Source organism: Nannospalax galili, unplaced genomic scaffold (genome assembly GCF_000622305.1).
Source record: "Nannospalax galili isolate Female #2095 unplaced genomic scaffold, S.galili_v1.0 scaffold227, whole genome shotgun sequence".
Classification (NCBI taxonomy): domain Eukaryota; kingdom Metazoa; phylum Chordata; class Mammalia; order Rodentia; family Spalacidae; genus Nannospalax; species Nannospalax galili.
The window spans coordinates 7,899,741-7,922,047 of NW_008360303.1; the positions used below are offsets into that span (position 1 = coordinate 7,899,741).

The 22,307-nt window shown below is 37.6% G+C and overlaps 1 protein-coding gene across 1 annotated transcript in view; it reads right to left on the reverse strand.

The window, feature by feature from the left end:
* Positions 1-22,307, reverse strand: part of Hmcn1 (hemicentin 1) — a 492,592-nt gene that overhangs the window by 187,847 nt on the left and 282,438 nt on the right. Inside the window, exons 35-37 of the mRNA XM_029559235.1 lie at positions 19,367-19,521; positions 15,749-15,872; positions 284-385 (exon numbers count right to left, since the gene is read on the reverse strand). Coding sequence (XP_029415095.1) covers positions 284-385; positions 15,749-15,872; positions 19,367-19,521 — 381 coding nt within the window. The remainder of the gene's footprint in view (positions 1-283; positions 386-15,748; positions 15,873-19,366; positions 19,522-22,307) is intronic.

Sequence of the window (22,307 nt, forward strand, 5' to 3'; positions counted from 1 at the left end):
TACTTTTCAAGTATGCAAAACACAATGGTTGATCTTATGGTCACAATACAGATAACACAATCAAGGTATTCACATATTTCTACAACAGCAAACAAATTTTTTCACATTGCTAAATGCAAGAGAAAAATTCAAAAATATTATCTCTTTAATGGTATTGCCACGGCTTTACACTTGAAATGTATTCTATCACTTCTCCTTTGTTACTAATTGGCAATTTATGCTCATACAAATTTTATTATTCCCAGACATGCTAATAAATTACAGAAGGCAAAAGTAAACACACCAGGCACAGGGTTGCCAGCTGCCTTGCATTCCAGCTGCACAGGGCTGCTTACCACCACCGTCTCATTCAGCACCTTTCCTGCATCGTCCAGGCTGGGAGGTTCTGCAAGGCCCAAGCAGACAATGAGGTCACATGAATAGGAGGCTTAAACTGAAATCTGTTGCTCAGTGGAAATTATAGGCTTCTTTCTTACTCATAGAGACACTGACATTTGGAATAAAGGTATATTATTAAACATAATTGAAAAGTAGATGAAAATAATTTAATGAATTTTCTGGATCATCCATTTCTCTGTACTCAGACAAGAATATCATTAGGAGTATATATTAGTAGTGCAGTAAACGAAAGTTAAATGTGTAATTTTTAAATTCAATTCATCAGATTTTTCTAAGAATGAACTACCTTTGCAATTATGTAAGTAATCTACCCATTGGAATTCTTCCAATGAGTGAAAGAATGTGTCTTAAAGTATCCAACTTTATCTTGGGGAGAGTGTCCTAAGAAATGTACAGGTAAATGGGTGGAGCTAGAAACTGTTATACTGAGTGAGGTAACCCAGAATCAGAAAAACAAGTGATGCATGTTCTCTGCTATTTGTGAATTGTAAGTCAAAGTCCTTAGATCTGAGTGTATCTTCTGATGTAACCATAGGAACCAGGAAAATAAAAAGGAACCATGGTGATAAAAGGGAAGAAGGCACTCGAGAGAAGGGGAGGGTAAAAGCAGGCATTATCAAGAGAGAAATGGGAAATGGGGAAAATGGGGGGTACTGTAACTGGGGAAGGCAGAAAGGAAAGAAAGATAAATAATATGTAAGTGGTGTAAAAACACCAAAAAGTAATGTATTATTTCAAAAGCCTACTGAAAATACTCAGTGTGTGTGTGTGTGTGTGTGTGTGTGTGTGTGTGTGTGTGTGTGTGTTTAATACAAAGATCACAGTGCCAGGCAAGAGAAACCTCCCTTCAAGTTGTTGGTCAGAGTAGTCCAAGAGACTCCAAAATAATGTAGGCTATTGGTATAGACCTTGATTGCCTCCCAGAACTTAAAGGCAAGATCCTATAGTCTATATTCTTTAAGGGAGTGACTCTAGATAGGCTGACTTGACACCAGTGGATGAACTTGCACTGAGAGATGGCAGGGGACACTAACTTGACTCCATAGGCCCTAACATAAATGACAGAATGCATGAAATCCATTGGGGGAGGGGCTATGGGATGGTTCTGAAGGGGAAAATGGAATAAGGAGGACTAAGATGTGTATGAAATATACAAAAATTTGATTTAAAAATTTATATTTTAAAGTCTCTATAGCTGAAGGCATAACATACTTCAGACACAGGACTTGGAGCAATTGAGCTGGAACTGACCTGGAAGTCTCCTCTCCAAAGACTAGTTCTAATAACATCAAAAGATACTATATGCAAGCTAAGGGAGAAAAAAAAAAACAATCAATGGTCCTACCCAGCTGTATAATCTGTGAACTTAACAATGACAGGCCCAGAAAATTATCTCTATTGATGCAACAGTGGCATTTTATCTGTCTAATTGGACATAAGGCCCACTCAATAGGAGGGAATCTATGCATGGTACTGTAATCATACAGCCAAATATACATGGCTTGAGAGATCATAGATCCTATAGAATAATCTACTACAGTCACTTTACTAGACCAATGTAATTTCTTACTATATTCTTAATACGTGTCCTTAAATTCACAGACAAGTATATCTCTCAACACTTAGCTACTTCTTGAAACAGAAAGAGACTATTATAAATTTCCACAACTGGTCAAATGCAGAGAATAAGTAACTGTGAGGTTCCTAACCCTAAATAATACATCTATAATCTATAATGCAACCTTTACACCCAAGGCTCAGGGAACATCACAGAAGGAGCTGGAAAGACTGTGAGAGTCAGAGGGACAAGACACCTGCTACTAGCTAATGCATTCTAGACACGATAGGGAAGTTACATCCATGAAATCTCCACAGTACAGCAGTCTAATAAGATCTGCATAAAGACAAAACCAGTTGATACGCCAGTAAGGATGGAGAAAATTTCATGGGCTCCTACTTCAAGATGAAGAGTGATAGGCAATCAGTGGATACTGAGGGAAGGAAAATCAGTTTTCTCCAGAGACTAGCTCTTTGAGAAGTTATCTAATCCCAAGTGTGCATCCCTAAACACATATACACTCAAGGACCACTAAATGGACTCAGTACATTATATATATAATGTATGTGTATATATATGTATAATGTACATATATGTATATAAATGTAACAATAATAATCACAGAAGAGGACCAAGACAAGAAAGTGTGAGGGTGAGGTGGGTCATGGGAGGAATTGGAAAGGGACTCGGAAGAGTAGAAATAAAGCACAATAATGCACATATACTACTCATGTATGAAATTCTTAAGAAAAATTTAGAGGGAATTAGAATAGAGATGTGTCAGAGATAGGGTTTTCTCTAGGATCTATTACCTCTCCAGCCATGTGTATTTGGCTATATTTACAGTGCCACCCATGAGTTCCCTCCCACTGAGAAGGCTTTAAGTCCAATTAGATAGCTGTTGATTACCCCCTAGATAAGAGTGCCACTACTGCTCAAATACTGGTAGGTTACGGTGCCAGTTGTTGTTGTTATTAGGTTTTCCATCTGGGTTGGACCACTGATTGATTCTTCTCCTTTAGTAGTTTGCCTAGCACCCTCTAGAGTTATGAGAGCTAGCCTTCAGGGTGAAGGCTTCCAGGTTTGTTCCAGCTCCATTGCTCCAAGTTCTATGTCCAAAGTATCCTGTCTTCAGCAGTAGGGTATATCTTCAAGTTCTGGGAGGTAATCAAGGGCTGTGGCAATAGCCTGTGTTATTTTGAGAGTCTCTTGGAATACCCTGACTCACAATTCCAAGGGAAGTTTGTCCTGTCTGGCACTGTGTTTCTTGTTATATAGCTTTCAGGTGTACACATGCACTCATGCTCAGATATTGTATTTTTCAAGGGGGTGGGGGTTTAGTTAATACATTTCTGTCATATCTCTAGACAAATGAAATTTCTTACTCTATGCTGAATATGGATCCTTATATTTACAGATTCATCAAAGAACCTTCTTTTTGCAATAGATGGAGGCTACTACAGAGTTTCACAACTGGTCACACCCCAACACCCTGTGTCTGAGAGATGTCCAGCACTGAGTGACACATGTGGAACCTCTAAGCCTCAGGCTTCTGGCACATAGTGGAACAGGGGCTAGAAAGAACACTAATGCAGCCCTCAACTCTCACCAGTGAAGCTTCCTCATACAGCAGAGTGTGATCCACACAAAAGGCCACAACTGGCCAAAGTGTGGAGAATAAGAGACTACAGAGTGCATGTCCTTGAATTGGCCTCCTGTATTAAACCTCAGCCACGCATGGCTCAGACAATATTGCAGAACAGCAGGCAGAAAGATTGTAAGAACCAGGGTTGGTGCATGCATATAAGGAAACAGAGGCTTTTGGGCCTCTGTGAACTTGTTCATATGAACTTGCAACAATGGTGACAGCAATACACAATCAGAAAAAAACAACATAGATCTGGGGAAATGGGCAATCCTAGCTGAAGAACTATTGGCAATTGATTACTGTGGAATGAGGGACAGTTGATATTATTTAAGGGAGTCACTCTAAATAGGCTGACTAGACTCCAATGGATGAACATGCACTGAGGGATGTCTGGGTATAAATGCTTGACTGAATAGGCTTTTAACATATATGGCAGAATTCATATCCAGTAGGAGGTATGGCGGGGGTGCAGATGGAAGAAGGGCATGTAAATTTGATTAAGATCTATTGTATGAAATGTACAAAAACCCAATAAAAAAATATATAAAGGAAATTATGTAACAAAAAGCTGTTACAAAATTAAAAAACTACTATTCTGAAAATGAATCAAAAGGGAAAAAATTAGAATATAAAATATTATAACTCAAGGGAGAACCTTGTAGTAGAATCCAAATATTGAATGATTGTATTATTCATAAATGACTTTTGCAAATATAATAAAAAATTTACAAAAGATATACTTTAGGGACACATGTAATATTGAAATAAGTCAGAAAGGAAGAATATTAACAATGATGATAAAATAAAGCATTTTTATTATATTTGTAAAAAAGGGAATTAGAAAAAAAATTGTCTGCTAATTAACAGGTTTAATTTTTTATGTTAATAAAAAATGAAAAGAAAACATCAATTATGTTTGTCTTTTTGAGACAAGAGATCTCTATAGCCCCAGCTGGCTTGTAACGTGCTATGGAGGCCAGGCTGAAAACTCCTAATTTTAAACATTCACGAATCATACTGCTGTATTGTTTTATATGCTTAGAAAATAGGAGTCTGCAAGAGGAGTTACGACTTGGAATAGTCATGCCAGATATTTCCAATACTATCTCCAGGAGTGTGGGCAGAGTCCCTGGGTGAAAACATAAAGGCCTTACTTGGAGATGATACTGTAGATATAAATTATCATTCAAAGGCTTCAGAAATAATATATTTTCAAGATTAGAACTATGTCAGAGGTAAAGTCCAAATAGAAATCAAGTGCACAAATGTAAGTGAAATTATTTCTTCTGTAATTGATTATTTTATTTTTAAAAATTAGAATTTAAAATAATTTTGGAGGTATTACAACTACCTTTTAGAAAGCAGTTAATTGCTTCTATAATATTCGTGCCACTATTGCACTGATGGGCACATCTTTCCAGGCCAGTTGTTTTACCTCACAGGATTCACAGATAGGTGAGGATCATACTAAATGTTCTCTTCTGGTAGCTTGCATAGCACCTTCCAGCACTGTGGAAACTAGCCAGTAAAAATGAGCCTTAAGATCTGCTTCATAGACTGGAGCCCATACCTGACAACGATATCAAACCAAGGAACTGCAGGCTGGATAGCCACAGGCCATGGGAGAAAGCCCAATTACAACTAGTCTGCTAGACAGATACAGTATTAAACTGATTTCTTAGCATGGAAAAGTCCTTCATGAGCTCAAACTGAATAAAATCTCAACATAAATGTGGGGCAGTGGGTAAGAAAACCTAACCCTATCTCAGGAACTACTGGCAACCAATGACGGTTGGGAAGGGAGATTCAGTCTTATTTAAGGGTGAGACTTTTTGTAGGTTGACCAGGCTTCAGTGGAAGAACCCATACTGAAAGGTATTTAGGGGCAATAAACCTAGCTCTATATGCCTTAGAGCTATATATATATATGTGTGTGTGTGTGTGTGTGTGTGTGTGTGTGTGTATGCACAGAAATTTGGTGGGGGTTAGTAAGTGGGGGCATAGATATGATAGGGGATCTAGATATGAACAAAATACGTTACATGAAATTCACAAGATCCAATTAAATTTTTGTAGAATAATATTTCATATATTTATTTGCCATTCTTATTATTTTCACATGCTTTGGTTTTAAATTTTTATTAAATTTTTATTGAATTTTTGAGAATTTAATGCAATATATCTCAATCATATTTAGGTACCTCTCCTAACTGAAACCCCCAAACCCTCCCCCACTGGATTCCATGCATTCTTTCTTATGTTAAGACCTATTGAACCAAGTACATAATTCCACATGAATGAAATGCAAAAAAATAGTCCTACAAAAATGTTAGTAGAAAAACATAGATAAAGATATTCTCAGACAAAAACTTGACATCAGTAAATGACAAGTTAGTGTATAAAACAAAATTCTCAAACATGACAAAGCAACATGCTTCATATTGATTATAATGCTATAATTTGTGAATAATCCTTTATAATTATAGTTCTTTATGCTTTGAACATATGAAAATTCTTAAAAGAAAATGTGAAAAATATTAAAGAAGTATATTTCAATATGTATGACTTAGAAATCAATTGTATAGTGAAAGAATAAAGCTATAAGGGGTTATAAAAACCAAATTACCCATGCAGATTTATGTATGGGTTACATACTTGAATCTACCAAAAAATACACATTCTTTCCAATGCCTTCTGGAGCATTAGTCTGAAAGTCATCAGTATTTTATAACCACATGTAATAAAGTTACAATAAAAAGAACAGAAATCAACATCCAAAAATTAGGCTACGTACATCATAGATAAAATCAAGACAGAAGTATAGTTTTAAAAAAACATAATGAAAATGAGTTGACTGATGTTAACAGATGTGGCTTGCACCAGAGCAGGGCACCACAGGAACCTTACGCCCCAGTTGAAATATTTCAAAAAATCTAAGTCATAATGAAAATCAATGTTTCAAGCTTTCAACTCAGAAGCTATATGTGGAAAAGACCAACACAATAAACTAAGAGGCTAGGAATAAAGCCATAATAAAATGAAAAGCAGAAAACAGCACCAAAGAAAACGAAAAACAACAGCAATAAAATTCAAAGTCGTTCTTTGACAGTTTAAATAAAGTCTCTTCTCAGAGGGAAATACCCTTGTGAGATGGATGTCCGCTTTTACCGAGGTCAGGACAAATCCTAGAACTCCCTTTTTCTTCACTTCTATAATTCCTTTGCAGTCATCTAGTCCAAAGTATTAACCCTTCCTGTTGAAGCGTGTGAAGATTTCTGTTTTGTACAATGAGGTCCGATTAGCAATGCAGTGTTTAAGAATGAACAAACCTTTAAATATGGCTACCTGGCTTTTCCAACTGTAAAAGAATGACAACCAGCACATGATGTGTTCCTTACTGCATTCTCTAAACCAGGCAATTGAAGCCTTTTGGGCTGAAGTGCTCACTGAAGCCTCTGACAGTCAAAGCTGTTACAGTAAAACATTATTGTGGGACTAAGAAACACAAGAGTTGTACGGTGGCCTGGCTATTTCTCGCACCAGTAGAAAACTTAAAAAGAACAGGATTGAATTTCAGCAAGAATGACAGAGTAAGATCTTGGAAAATTGTTTCTTCAATTAAAGAAATAATAACACAGGAAAATCACTCAAAATAGCTTTTTCAGATTTCTGGAAATTAAAGAATGATGTGTAACGATCTCAGATGTGTTTAATCAAAGAAAACAAGGCCGACCTCATTAAAAATGGTGAACTTGTGACATTTTAATTCACCCAATTCCCACATCTCCCCAGCTCATCCAAACTTAAAAACAAATAGTTCCACACTCTCAATGAAAACACTAGAGTAGCATGTACCAAGGGGGCAGAGTGGATTTGATACTAATTAAAAGTATTACTCTAAGACAGCTGTCATCATTTGTTCTGGAAATCCCCATTTGCAGGATTTGTCATTATTTAACTAGACTTTTAAACTACTAATGCACACTTCTCACAAGGATATTAAAAAGATTGTAAAAACAGACTTTATATAATTTGTTCAGAGAGGTCACTAAATTAGTTTGTGTTGCTTCTAGTACAAGTCACCTTAAACTGGGTAACTTAAGCAATGTAAGTTTATAGGTCAGAGGTCCAATACAGCCTCCTAGGGTTAAAAATAAGGTGCCAGTACCGTTAAATTCCTTTGGAAACACTAGAGAGGAGAAGCTGTTTCTCTGCCTATTCTAGAAGCCATCTGCATTCCTTGGCTTGTGGCCTCTTCCTCTCTCATTAAAGCCAGTCCTATCAGTCTGACATTCTGCACCCCTCTCCTCCCTTTAATGATCTTATGACTGTATTGGCTCTTTCCAGATAATCAGGGATACATTTCCTACTTTAACTGAAGTTAATTAATAATCCCAATTTTATCTTTAACCTTTAATATGTGACCTACCAGATCAATAGTTTCCAGAATTAGAATTTTGGAGGATGTCAGTATTTGGCACACTCACTAAATAAACAAGAAGCAACCACAAAATTCTCAGCAGCAATAACAAAAACTACAGATGCAGGAGGATATGTTTTCAGAATTGACACACTGGATTATTTTAGATGATTACTTTTCAACACAAGATATGCAAAAAAATAAAATAAAATAAAAAATAAAAAAACAAGCATGGCCCTGTCCAGAGAAACTAACAGAACAGCACCTGTCTGTGAGGAAGTCTAGCGACTAGACTCACAAGATAACACTTTAAATTGGTTATTTTATGTAAGTTCTAAGCATTATAGAAACTTCACTTAAAGAATTAAAGGCTAGGACAATAGTGGTTCACTAAATGTCAAGCTTTAATCAAGGCATAAAATTCAGTTTTTAAATGTATTTTAATTGAATTTTGTGCATTTCACACAATACATCCCAATCATACTCAGGCTCCCTCCCTGATCTACACTACCCCATAACATCCCCCATTGGATTTCATGCATTCTGTCATATATATTAAGGCCTACTGAGTCAAATACGTGTACCCTGACATCCCTTGTGAATGTTTATCCACTGGAGCCTAGTCAGCCTATCTAGAGTCACTGGGTGAGGGAGAATTATCTTCTTTAAAATTCATTTTTCAAAGCCAATTAGAAACCCTGGAGTTTTGAAATTCAGTAAAGACTCACAGCACATTGAGATGGAAGAAGACACAATCAGTGAATCTGAGGATTGGCCAATGAAGATCACCTAATTTTAGAAGAGGAAACACAAAAGAATGATGAAAAAGTAAACAGATCTTTTGAAACAAGTGGATCATTATCAAACATAATGGGAGTTCCAGACAATGGGGAAGAGACAAAGGTTCAGAAGAAGTACTTTAAGAAACTAGAAATAAGACTGAATCTTCCCCAAGTTTTATGGAAAACGCCAATTTTCACATCTGATAAGCTCAAAGTCCAACTTGAAAAAATTCAAAGAAACCTGTAATAGATAACGAAACTGTTTAAAACCAAAGACAAAAAGAAAAATCTTAAAATCAGCATGAGAAAGATGACTTATCATGCACAAGGATCCTTCGTAAACCTAACAGCTGATTTCTCACAAAAGGCACACTTTGGCTGGGAGGCAGTGTGCTAACAAATTACAGTGCTGAAAGAAAATGACAACCAACCAAAAAGCCTCTGTCCAGCAAATCCCTCCTTTAGCATTTAGGATTTTCCTAAGGAAACGAGACAGAAACAAAATCTGAAAGAGTTCCACACTAATCCCTATCTCACATGAAATACTAAAACAAAGCTTTCAGTACAGTAATTAACAGACAGGAATAAATAAAGAACACTAGTAAAAGCAAAAACACAGATAAAAATAAAAGAGAGTAAAAATGCAAATTTATCAGTAAGTTAACTTATGTTAACTGTATAAAAGGCCCAGCTCTCATAGTATCAGAAGGTGCTCTGCTGGCCGCCGGGGAGAAAAGCAATCAATAGTCCCACCCAGCTGTGAATCCTAGAACCCCACAAAAATGACCATCCCAGAAACAAATCCCTAATGTGCACTTTTATCTTGTGGGTAAAATATAGTTATCTAATTGGACTTAAGGCCTTCTCAATAGAAGGAGATTCATGCCAAATACTGTAAACCTAGCCAAATACTTATGGCTGGAAGGTCATAAAACCCTGGAGGGGCACCTATTTTCCTAAACAATACAATTTCTAGCTACATTCTAAATACTTATTCTTACACTCACAGTTAAGTAGAGCTCTCACTCCTCATCAAAGAAGCTTCTTTTTTTTTTTTAAGAGATAGACTATTGGGGCTGGAGAGATGGCTCAGCAGTTAAGAGCACTGACTGCTCTTGCAGAGGACCCGGGTTAGATTCCCAGCACCCACATGGCAGCTACAAACCATCCTTAACTCCAGTTCCAGGGGAATCCGATGCCCTGTTCTGACTTCTGCAGCATTGCATGACACAGGTGCACCCATGAAGGCAATACACTCATATACATAAAATAAAAATAATAAAATATTTTTTAAAAAGAGATAGACTATTACAGAAAGTTCCAAGTGGACAAAATGAAGAGAACAAGTGACTGTGGGGCACCCAGCCCTAGCTGACACATACACAATGCAACCCCTAAAGTTATAGTTAGGAAACATTGCTGAAGAGAGGACAGAAAGATTATCAGAGCCAGGGGACCAGGACATGAGTTGTTAGTATCTACTACACATGATAGGAAAGCTGTACCCATTAAATTTCAATGATATAATTGCTTAAACAAGCCCTACATAATGACAACACCAGTTGACCTGCCCACATGAATGGGTCCCACCTCTAGATGAAGAGCTACAGGCAAGAAATGGCTGAAGAGAGATGGATAATCAGTTTTCTCCAGGGACAAGTTCCCTGATAAATTACCCAATCCCAAATGCTCAGCCCTAAACACATACACATATGACCCACTTCTAAATGAACTCTGTAAATTGTGTATGTGTGTACATTTGTTTGTATGTAAGTATATATGCATGCACATCTATATGTAACCATAATAATTAAAGAAGAGGTCAAAAAACTGAAAGGGTTTTGGGGTTATATGGGAAAAGTTGGAGAAAGAAATGTGCAGAAATATTGTAAATATAGTACTCATGTGTGAAGTTCTAAAAAACTAAAAAATTAAAACTAAGATGGAAAAAATAAGATACAGAACAATCAAAGACATTTAACACACACCTGCACACATATGCACTTGTGCATAGTCACTACACACACACACAAACACACACACACACACACACACACACACACAAGGAAAGATGATGAGCAAAGGCCCTTATCTTAGTGTGCTCTTTGGGCTTGGTTACTAGTACACAGGGTGAACAAGAAACAATTGGATTGGAAATTCACCAAACTTTTAGGGGATGATTTGCCTTAGAAACTACAAGTCTGTCCGCAGAAGCCTGTGATGGTTCAGTACCTCAAATGCCAGAGAGTTCCAGTATCAATCCATACAATATCTATAAGAAAGACCCAATTATTCTACCTAATTTTGAGATTATAAGAGCAAATAAAATATTAATTACATTGTTCTTCTGTAGCACTTAAATGGGTAGTCTTCAATTTAAGAGCATACTGCTCTTTGTAACTCATCAACAAGCTGACAAAATTTCATGCCAATAATAAGATATCTGTGTTCTCAGGGGGAAGGGTAAATTCCATTCAATTTACTACTCTCTTTTCACCTGTATTCTTGCAAAAGCTGTATTTATGCATCATGCCAAAGCCATAGTATTTTCTTCTTGACACATCATGAACTAAGTTTTTGTTAGTTTTTAGTCACTTTTTAAGCTTGAGGTATAAACTTACTCTTCCAAATCCTGGCTAAGTCTGAATTAATTACAGCTGATTTAAAAGTGATTTGGGTCAGTTAATTTACCCTAACCACTGAAATTATGAAACAGCGAGGAATAAACTCATCTACAGCAAAAAAAGATTTCGGCAGAGTCCTGAACTGAACTCATCCATTAAAAAAGAAAGAAAAAATTCCCTACAACATTCCCAAGTCCCTACGAGCCCACAGGCAAGCTATTAAACAAAACACAGAAATGATAGAGAAACCTTGTTTGAGTGGGTGTTAGCAGATGTTAGCCAAGCAAATACTTTCAAAACATAAAATAAAAATAAGGGGTGCTCTACTAATGCTTTTACGAGACATCTAATACAGACCCAAGATGGCTCCCAGCCTACAGCAAAGGCAGCAGGCCTGTAGATATATTTGTTAGAACAGTGCAGTAAGAAGGGCCAGGAGCCAAACAAGTGTTTTGCCAAAGCAGTCCGTATGCTACCATTTATAGATGCTGCCTGGGAACCAGGCATCAGGCTAAGATTTTCATGTGTCAACTTTCATTTAAACCTCAAACAGACCTTGTGACTATGAGGTATTATCATTATTCCTCCTACCTTGTAGATGAGGACTCTTTTAGAAAGCTAGTATCTAAGCTCACTATCCTACAGGCATTAACTGAGAATGTAAGACCCAAATTTGAAGTCCATCCTTTTAACTACAACATTCTGTTTCTTCTGGGTGTTTCACCTTGGCTGATTTTTTTTCCCCTAGGAAATAATTATGTGCAGATGAAATAAATGCTTGAGTTATTAGACCCCAAATAATCATTTGTTTGTGGAAACATCTGTCTCACTTGGCAAATATCTGAGGTTTAGATATAACTTCATAGTTTGGTCTAGAGAACAAAAAATTTCAGAATTATGAAACTTTGAGGATCAAAAAAGACCACCTACTGAGGGTTCCTGCCATTTATAATAGACAGAACCCTTCCCTGGAAATTTCCATGAGAGCAGTCCTCTTCTCACAGCTTAGTGCTCTCATCCAAAAGATCATGCACCCGTACACCACTAACTGCAGCTCTTGCAGATTTTTATATTTGTGATGATGAAGAAAAATGGAAGTATCTACAATCTTTTTATAAGACATAAAAGTATTGAAAAGTTGGAATGCTGACAATTTAATATTGAACATTTCAGGTGACAACTGCAGTAAGGGTCTATTGCTCAATGCAATGTCAATCCATAAAGACTGGTTAAAGCAAATCTTAACTTTAAAAGCAAGTATTGGGTTTGTTATGTAAGTTATGAATGGAACCAAACTAAGTGATGATGGTATTTCCACAGGTTCATCAGTTTCTCTTTATATTGGTTATCATCAGAATTGGACATAGTATTTTGGAAGCACTCAGAGAGTAGAAGTGGATAAGTTCTAGATTCCTATTCCTTGTGCATTAACTTTTACCTCTGACTTCGAAGAATGGTTAGCTCCTTTATGAAACCAAATCTGCATCTACAGTAATTGGAAAGTCCACATCCAAATAATATACAAATGGTTCAATATGTGCACCTTTAAGAACTGTTTTCAAAATCTGTTTTATGTATTTTTCACATTTCATTAGAGTATCTTTTTGGTCTTTTTAAAGTCTTAACCGATTTCTTTAAAGTTCCTATATATTAATGTCTCCAATTATTATCATGATTATTAATACAAGTACAAAAGAAAGCAGACCCAAGTTTGGAATCTCAGGCTTCCAAAATGATCCTGCTGTCCTCAATGCAAAGAGGCAACACAGCTTTCACACAGATTCCAGACACAAGCATGCAGCCAGCCACTTCTGCCAGGTTGATCAATGCAAGCTCACTTCATCATTTGTTCTTTTGTCAAGGGGATGAACTGTTAGTCAGACAAACCAAGATCACGTCATGAAATGTTTAAACTAGTCCTAGGTCTTACCCCTGTACTGAGATTTCTATAAAGAAGATTGTCCAGTGCTCTCCATTTCATTTGGCAATTTTTAGTAAACCTTTCCAAAGACTAACCTCTGTATGTCCTCTCACATGAACTCAGACGTTTTCCAGCTTGCCTCTCATCTCTCTGATGATTTTCTGTGCACCCAAATTATATCTCCTGACAGCTGATATTTTGCTACCATCTTCAGACTATACATTTACAGACTTGTATTTTCTTAGGTACTTTTTCTTTTTTGTTGTTGTTTCTAATTTTTTAAATAAATGTTTATAGTTAATATACACAATAATGGGTTTCACTATGACATTCATATGTGTATACATACATATATATGCCATTGTACTCTGTTCTTATTGCCCCCCTTTATCTGATAGAATACTTAATTTATTTCAAGGACTCTAGCTTTCAGTCAACCCCAGTATTCTTCCAAATATTGCCACACAGACCAGTGGATTTGCTCTTTCAAGAGAACTTGGACTGCACTCAGGAAGCTGCAGAAGACAGAAGGAGCTTCGGGTAAGGAAATAAGCAACTGGGCACACTTGTAGATGAACTGGAAATCTGAGGAGATGCTGGAGGCAGCTGTCGAAGAGAACTGGGAAGTCAGAGGTGGCCTCATAAGGAGCAAGGTAGATTCAAGGGACTTAAAGGACAGCATCTGCCTATCCTCAGTCTCCCAAAGATGAGAGAAGCCAATTCCAAATGGGTTACATCCAGATATCGTTCTTTAAGTTAGTGACTCCTAAGGAACATGTTTATATGTGTAAATATGTTCAATTGAGTGTTTCTATTTGCAGAACCATAGAAAGAATACATTGGTTTGTGGGGGAAATATTTAAGATAAAATATGAGAATTTTAACTTGCTAAATTAAAAAATGGAAAGAAACAAATTTGAAGTATTCAATAACCCAGTGAATTTTCTTATTCACTCACCGCTTATTCTTTCACATGTTAAAAGGTGTTCCTGGAATTAAATTAGATGCTGGGATGGTTCATCTAGGCTGGATTCTTCAGTAAATGTAGAATGGATATAAGAATAAATGAGTATCCAAAGAGATAAAGGACTGGACAAGGAATCACACCAATAAAGTAAAGTGAATAATGTGTACATACCGACCCCAGTGTGCTTCCTGAAAAATATCATATTGAATAAGGAGAGTCAAAGCTAACACCCTTTGATTTTCTTCTGGTAAAGCTCTAGAGATTTAAAATCTTTTATTCAAGGTTATATGTCTTTCAAGTTTATAGTAAAGCTGAATTGTTGATGACATTCTCCATACCACCCAGACTTTTTATTAAAGTACATAGTAGAAGACCCTGAATAAAGGGTAGCCTCTATTCATAAATCACAATGATGCAAGAAAGTTACAGACAAGTCTGAGGTACAACCTTGAAATTTCCATCTTTTTAAACAAAACCTTCTCTAGAAAATTACCAATTAAAGGAATACAGATAATTTAAAAACTCAAGGGGAAGAGGAGATGACTCACTGGGTAAAGTGCTTACCTTGCAAACATGAGGACCAGAATTTGGATCTCTAGAACTCATGTAAAAAGCTGAGTGGGTGTGGAAGCCCACCTGTAATCCTAAAGCATGGGGGCAGAGACAGGGGATTCTCAGAGCAAGCCTCTCAACTAAGCTAACCCAAATGGCTAAGCTCCAGGTTCAGTGAGAGTCCCTATCTCGACATATAAGGTGGAGAGCAATCCAGAAAGACATCTGCCATCAACCTGTTCCTCCACACACATGCAAGAGGTGAAAGTACACTTGCACAAGTGTGCACCTACACACATGGGAACACATAATACCTCCTCCCCACAAACACACTTATACACACCCTCACAAGAAATTGGGCATCCTATTTAACAACCCGAAAACTGAGGAGCTTGATATGAGCAATTGTAATTACAATGAATGATCTAGCTTTCTTTTCATGCAGGCTGAACATTTTCTTTTTATTCTTGCAATTATACAAAATTGAACGTTTCCTTCCCCACTACCTGTCCCCAACAACCATTCAAAAAAGAGAGTCATAAAACTATTCATGGTAGTACATGCTTGCAATCCTAGTGCTTGAGAGGCAGAGGCAATCGGGCCTGGGGATCCCTGGCCAGCCAGTCTAGCCTAATCAGGGAGTGCCAGGTCAAGCAGGGAGACCCTGTCTCAAAAACCAAGGTAGATGGCACCAGAGAAATGAGGCTGACAGTTGACTTCTGGCCTTTTAATATGAAAGGCACACACACACACACACACACACACACACACACACACACACATACGCCCTTCACATGCACCCGCATACATGCATACAAACACAGAGAAGAGACAGCCATAACAACACTTTTTTGTTGAGACATAGAAATTACATTACCATGCACTTGCAATTGAGTGTGCTGCTGTGCTTCTCCAGCTGCATTGGTAGCCACACATGTATATCTGCCAGCATCTTCCAACAGAGCCTTGGCAATTTGTAGAACTCGACCAGAAGACTGTATCTAATTGGAAGCAGAAAGCATGGCAGCATTTTGTGCTTGTACTTGAAAACATTCACTGAGATAGAAAAATTCACTTAAATGTATAATATCTATTCATATTTCCATGCCAATATCTTAATTAACTCAATATACGAGAGCCAGATCACTTCACGGTGTATAACAAAATAAGTTACTTTGTTTGAAAAAGCTTATTCTTAATCATTGGAAGACACAAAATAAAATAACCCAAGGCTAGCCTTCTGGTATAGTCATAAAACTCCACTGAATAAAAAAACTTTCACATTGGACCATGAAGTATGTGATGAAAATTTAAGCTCTCTGAAATAAAAAAAAAAGACCTCATTTATGTAACACTTCATAAATGGTTTTAAGACAACAATCTTTTTGATGAAATTGTCACAGGAGCCAGAAAAACTGTAAAGTTATAAAATATGAATAATGGGAATGCCGATAAATTGTTGTTTTTCTCATCTCTGCCTTAATTTCATCACAACTTAGCCCCCACTATTTTGAAGTTGGTCAATCAGAGGTTATTCTTTAAAGCTGACTACTTCAAAGTACCAATAATCTCCAATCATATAGCACAACACTAAGTGCATACTCTCGCCATCCATGGCATTTTGTGTCTTCAACCACCTGCTTCTTGATGGTTTGTATTCAATGGGGATTAAAGATAGTGTTCTAGATTATTCCTCAGTACTTATTCTCTGACTTTCTTTAGATATTACTTTACAGAACTGCTTTCTCCTCTGTCTCATAAACAGAAAACTTAACTCTCAAGTTTTCATCCACAACCGTGCTTTGGTGAAAAACCCTTTCACACTTCTGAATTTACGTTTTCAGCCTTGACTTGTCTCCTGAGCTCTATACTCATAGTTCTAAGTCAGGTTAGTGCATTAAATATAAGCTGTCCAGAACTAAGCTCACAAATCTTTCCCATGTAGCCTTAAAACCAACTTTTCATTGCACATTCCCAGTCAATGGCACCCACGATTTTTCCAGTCATCTGGGTTTTGGAACCCACTTTGACTTCTATTAATTATACCACAGCATGTTTCTCAGATGCCCTGTTTTTCCATTTCTATAGCCACTGTGGGATTATAATGGCTTCTTAACTGATGTTCCAGTGTCTCCAGTCTCCCCCATTGTTAATCTATCTTGCACACTGTTGCCAGGATAATTTATTTAAAATGGGAATTTGATCTTTTCACCCGTCCTCTTGTAGACCGACCTCATTCATGGCTCCCCACCTTGCCCATAAGGAAATCTGAACTAAGCATAGGCCTCCAGGCTCACCACATTCCAACCCCAAATGGTCTCTCCATTGTCCCAAGTGAATTTCCATTTAACCTATTTTCCAGCCATGCTGCACTAAACACACAAAGCAACACATCATGCATTTATTTTCAGCTCTAGAGTACTACACCTGGCCTTTAATATCACAATTTATTAAGACTTTGCAGTAGGTTTATCTTTTTCCTTTCTCTTTTACTTCTTTACTCCTTGAATTAACTCATCTGTGCCCAAGGCTTGAAATATTAGTAATGTGCCAATATCTCCAGCCAGATCTCTGTTGAGCTCCACCACCGTATTCAATGACCTATTGACATCTCCAGTGTCTCCACTGCAGAGTCGAACTCATATGAACTCTAGAAGTCTGAAATTAAAATAACATTACTTTACCCTGCCAGAGCATCCTATCTCACTGGTGGGTTAATATTATCCATGTTGTTAGGTTGCTCAGATTCCCAGTTTTCCTTACAAACCTCTCTCTCATCTTTCATAAATTCTGAATGTCTTGACTAATAAATAACTCTAAGATCTGTCAAAGTATCCTCTTCTGTGAGTAGAACATGATTCCAAATTTCTACATCTGTCTCCTACAGAAATGAAAATTGGTCCTAATTGGTTTCACATATCTATCTACTCTCGACTCTTATTTATTTTTCAAAAGGGACACCAGTAACTTTAGTCATGCACCTTACACAGTGATTTGACCAACGGTGGACCACACAGATGATGGCATTCACCATCTAGCTCTGGTGTGCTCTAGGTTATACAACATCTAGGTTTGTCTAAGTGTACCCTGTTATGTTTGTACAGCAGCGAGTGCCAAATGATGTATCACCATGTATCTTCATTATTAAGTGGTGCATAACTATATTTAAAATTAAACCTGATGGTGTCATTCCTCTCTTAAAACTCTACTCTGTCTCCATTGCCTTAGCAAAAATAAAATCGTAGGTCTTATTCAGCTGCTTCTTACTGACTCTCTAGTGCTGGGCCCTTAATGCCAGCTCTTCCTTGCCTCTCTTCTCAGACTGCTGTCTTGCTTTCAGGTCCCTGATGCTCTCCTGTAACTTGATTGTACATATTTTCTGCAGTGTTTCTTTTCCATTTAATTCATATAGTCTTCAGAACTCTGCTCAAAGGTTTTCCCCATAATTTCCCCCATGTTCAAAGGCTTTCCTCACATTATCTTCTATCTATAATCTTTCTTCAAAATAGTCATTAAAATGTTCAATTCTTTTTGCAATACCAGCTGATAAATCTCTCTCTGTGTTTGTCTCTCTGTCTCTGTCTCTGTCTCTCTCTCTTCAAGATAAACAATCTTTTACTAGCACTGTGAAGTTTGTATAATGAGTTTCTTCATTACACACGAAGGTATAAAATAAGTTCCACTGGATTTAGAGCAGGAATAGTAAATTAACAGATATTTATCATTTCTATTGGGAAAGGACTCAAGGACTCAAGACCCCTTGCATACTGAAAACTTATAAGTAATATTTATGCTATTATTTGTCAATTAACTTGAATCTATTAGCTGTGTATTTGGTGGGGGGGGCTTTTTGAGAAATTCTGTATTTTTAATGGTACTGGAGAAGAAGACCAGGACTTTATGCATGCTAAGCAAGCAGCCTGCCACTGAACTGTATCTGCAGCCTTTTCTGTCTGTTGTTGCTTTAAGACAGGGTCTCATTATGTTGTCTAGGGTGTCCTTGAACTTGGTCTTTAGCCCAGGTAGTTCTTAACTTATAATCCTCCTGCCTCAGCCTCCCAAGCACCTGGCCTGTACCACCAGGCCTGGCTAATTTTGATTTCTAAATCTACCAATTTGATAATCCAGGGTAGAAATCTGGTATCCATTTATCTCTTTATCTAATCACTAATTCTTTCAATATGTACCAAGACATAGTTAAATGCCAGATAGCACAGTCAGTATGTGATACAAAAATGACTTTTATTCATTCATAAGATAATATTTTTCTGAAAGTCAAAGCCAGGATAAATGAATATAATGAAAAACAATCATCATACCAAAACCTGCACCATTAAGGTTAGTTAATTCAATTCAAAAACTAAAGAAAACATATTTTGACAAAATTTATGCAAAATCTGTCCATAGGAAAATTTTTAGTTAAGAAAGAGTGGCATGATAGCATCAGCAAGACCTACACAGCTGTCTTAATTCGGGCTTAATAACTTGTACTTACTCTGAGGTTTCCTTGGGCAGTGTTCACAGGTTGGTCATCTTTCAACCACGTAAGGGATGGGTTTGGAATTCCATTGGCTATGCACTGCAAGGTGACTGGCTTATATTTCACCACAGCTTTCTCAGAATGGTCTAAGGACTTGATTGTTGGAGGAACTGGATGGAAAGAAGGGAGAGAGAGAGAAAAAAAAAACTATAATCAGGTGTGATAACGCTTTACAAATACGTGTGAGACACCCACGCCTATATAGGCAGCACAAATTGGACTCCGTGAGTTATAAAAATATAAAAGGATATGAAGAGGGAGGGGATGAATCTGAGAGGAGTTATGAGCAGGAGTGATTGGTGTATTTGATCATACTGATCAAAATAAATCATATGCATGTATGACATTCTCAAAAGCTTAATAAAATAATCTTTTTTAAAATATGTATGAGACTTGAAACTTTAAAATTTAGAAAAAGTATTGATTTCAACAATGAACTAACTTCATCTTGCATTTAATTTATAATTTTTAGTAATTTTAAATATTACACATTCTTAATTATGGCTCTCTTATTCTTCAAAGACTGTACATATGGTTACTGCACTCTAACATATATGTTTAGTTTACACCCATTGGCATATCTTCCCAGCCAATAATAATCTTCCCTTTCTCTGGAAGGATCTCATTAAACTAGTGTGAGATTCCAGCGGTATTTATGCCATATGTCCGTGTCCCCAGTAAGGCTGACTGAACCTGAGGTCATAAGCTGATTGAAGTTTGGTCTGCCAGATTCTCCCTCAAGAATCTGGATTTGAGGCTGAAGAAAAGGATAGTCCATCATGCAACATGGGGGGAAGATTTAAAAACAAGCCTGCAGAGACAGAGGGAAGAATAAAGCTGACATTCACAGATACCTCTCCTGGTGGATTCCAGATGGCCTGCCAGTTTCTGGTTCCAGTCCCTTCCTTCCCAAGTTCTGTTGGCAAGTGAGAGACAAAATGCCCTGGCAGACTTACTCCTGTCATTAGATTCACAGTCATAACCCTAATGTGCTAGTTCTGTGAATGCACTTACAGTCCCTGAATCATGCAATTACATTCTAAGCCTCAACTTCTGGAAAATACTCAGCTTATAGCCTTTCTGTTTTGGGTAAATCCTTAAATGCTGACACAACCCCTTTACTTGGAAATCACTGCAAGCCTCTTCCATCTTGTTCTGTGTCACTCCTCAGATTTTGACACAATGTAGAAGACACTTTCTAATACTTAGTTTCTGTCTAAACTTATTCATGTCAATAAAATAATTTAAATCTGCCATTATTTGACTAAATTCGTGCTTTTTAAATGACTTTCCACAAACAAGATTTATCTAGAATAATCTCTGTGGTGGTTTGAATGAGAATGTTCCCCCACAGGCTCTAAGTAGTTGGACATTTTGTCTTCAGTTGGAGGCGCTGTTTTGGGAGGTTTTAGGAAGTGCTTGCTGGAGAAAGAACATCACTGGGGTCGAGCTTTGAGTGTACTTAAGCCTTGCCATATTTCCTGTCTCTATTAGGAAATATGCCTGCTTAAAGGTGTGATTGCTTGGCTTTCTGCTTCAGCTACCTCTGCTGCCATGCCTCCCCTACCATGATGAACTCTATCCCTCTGATCTGAAGTTTAAATAAACTCTTCCTTCAGTAAGTTGCCTTGGACATGGTGCCTTATCACAGTAACAGAAAAGTAACTAATACAGAAGTTGGTACCAGAAGTGGGGTATTGCTGTAAAGAACCTGATTATGTGGGTTTTTTTTTGAAAAATTTGGAAAGCTTTGGATGCTGTAAGCAGAGCTTAGCAGGTAACTCTAGTAGAAGCCTAAGGAAAGTAGTGCTGAGAGCAAAGTAGTTCTAGAGAGAAAAAAGACTTAAACAGCAACTGGGATATTTTGGAAAAGCGTCTGGCTGCCATCTGCCCGTAGCCTAAGCTTGCCTGTGGCTAGATTGAAAAGTAATGGACTAATTTCTTTGATGGAAGAAATTTCAAGACAACCTAATGTAAAATAGATGGCATGGTTAATGGTAACTATTGTACAGAGAAGATCTATAATGAAAAAGAACAAGTGAAGCAAAAAGAAATTCTGAACGTACAGTTGGTTGAAAAAGAGCACTAGGAAGCTTAATGTTGGAGTCAAGGCATGTGCTGAAGGAGAAGTTCTCTTTGATAAGGAGATTGGAGTCTTTAAGTAGAGGCCTCTAGATTTGCACTGGAACAATGGAAGGAGTACCTTCTGGCCAAGACCAAACCCAGCTAAGCCTCTCACTTGTGAAAGGAAAAAGCCAAAGGGGTTCCTACTTCTAGAACACTGCTATTGGCAAAAGCTGTGAATGTGAATGACGCAGGTCAAGGTCCATCCCAGGCTGGCAGCTGAACTTGACAGTGTCCTTCACATGGTTCTGGCTTTAGAGGCATGAAAGATACAAGTGTGAAGGGGTCATCGGTTCTTCCTGCACAGTTTCAGACAGTCACTGAGGCCAGATAGTGTGCAGCAGGAACATCCCTGCATAAAGAAGGCCCTGACAAGCCAGGAGGCCTTGAAAGGCAATTGCATGAAGCTGTGAAGGTGAAGCTTGGTAGCAGTGGAGAACCCAAGAAGACATTGAAGATGTTGGAGCCCTGAGACATATGCCAAGGAAAGCTGCATACAGGAAGCAGTACCAGCCCAAGAGAGCGATGTATGTTGCATGCAGGCAGCAAAGCTGGAGGGATTGAGCCATCTAAGCCTCCAGAAGTCAGATATGGAGATACTGGACTTTGTGTTTGCCCTGCTGGTTTTTGATCTTGTCTTGGTCTGGTATTTCTTCAGTATGCCCCATTCCTCTCTTTGAGAATGGTAATATATATTCAGAGCCATTATATGTTGGAAGTATGTAATTTGTCTTTGATTTTGCAGGGGTTCATAGTTAAGAGAGGACCTTGA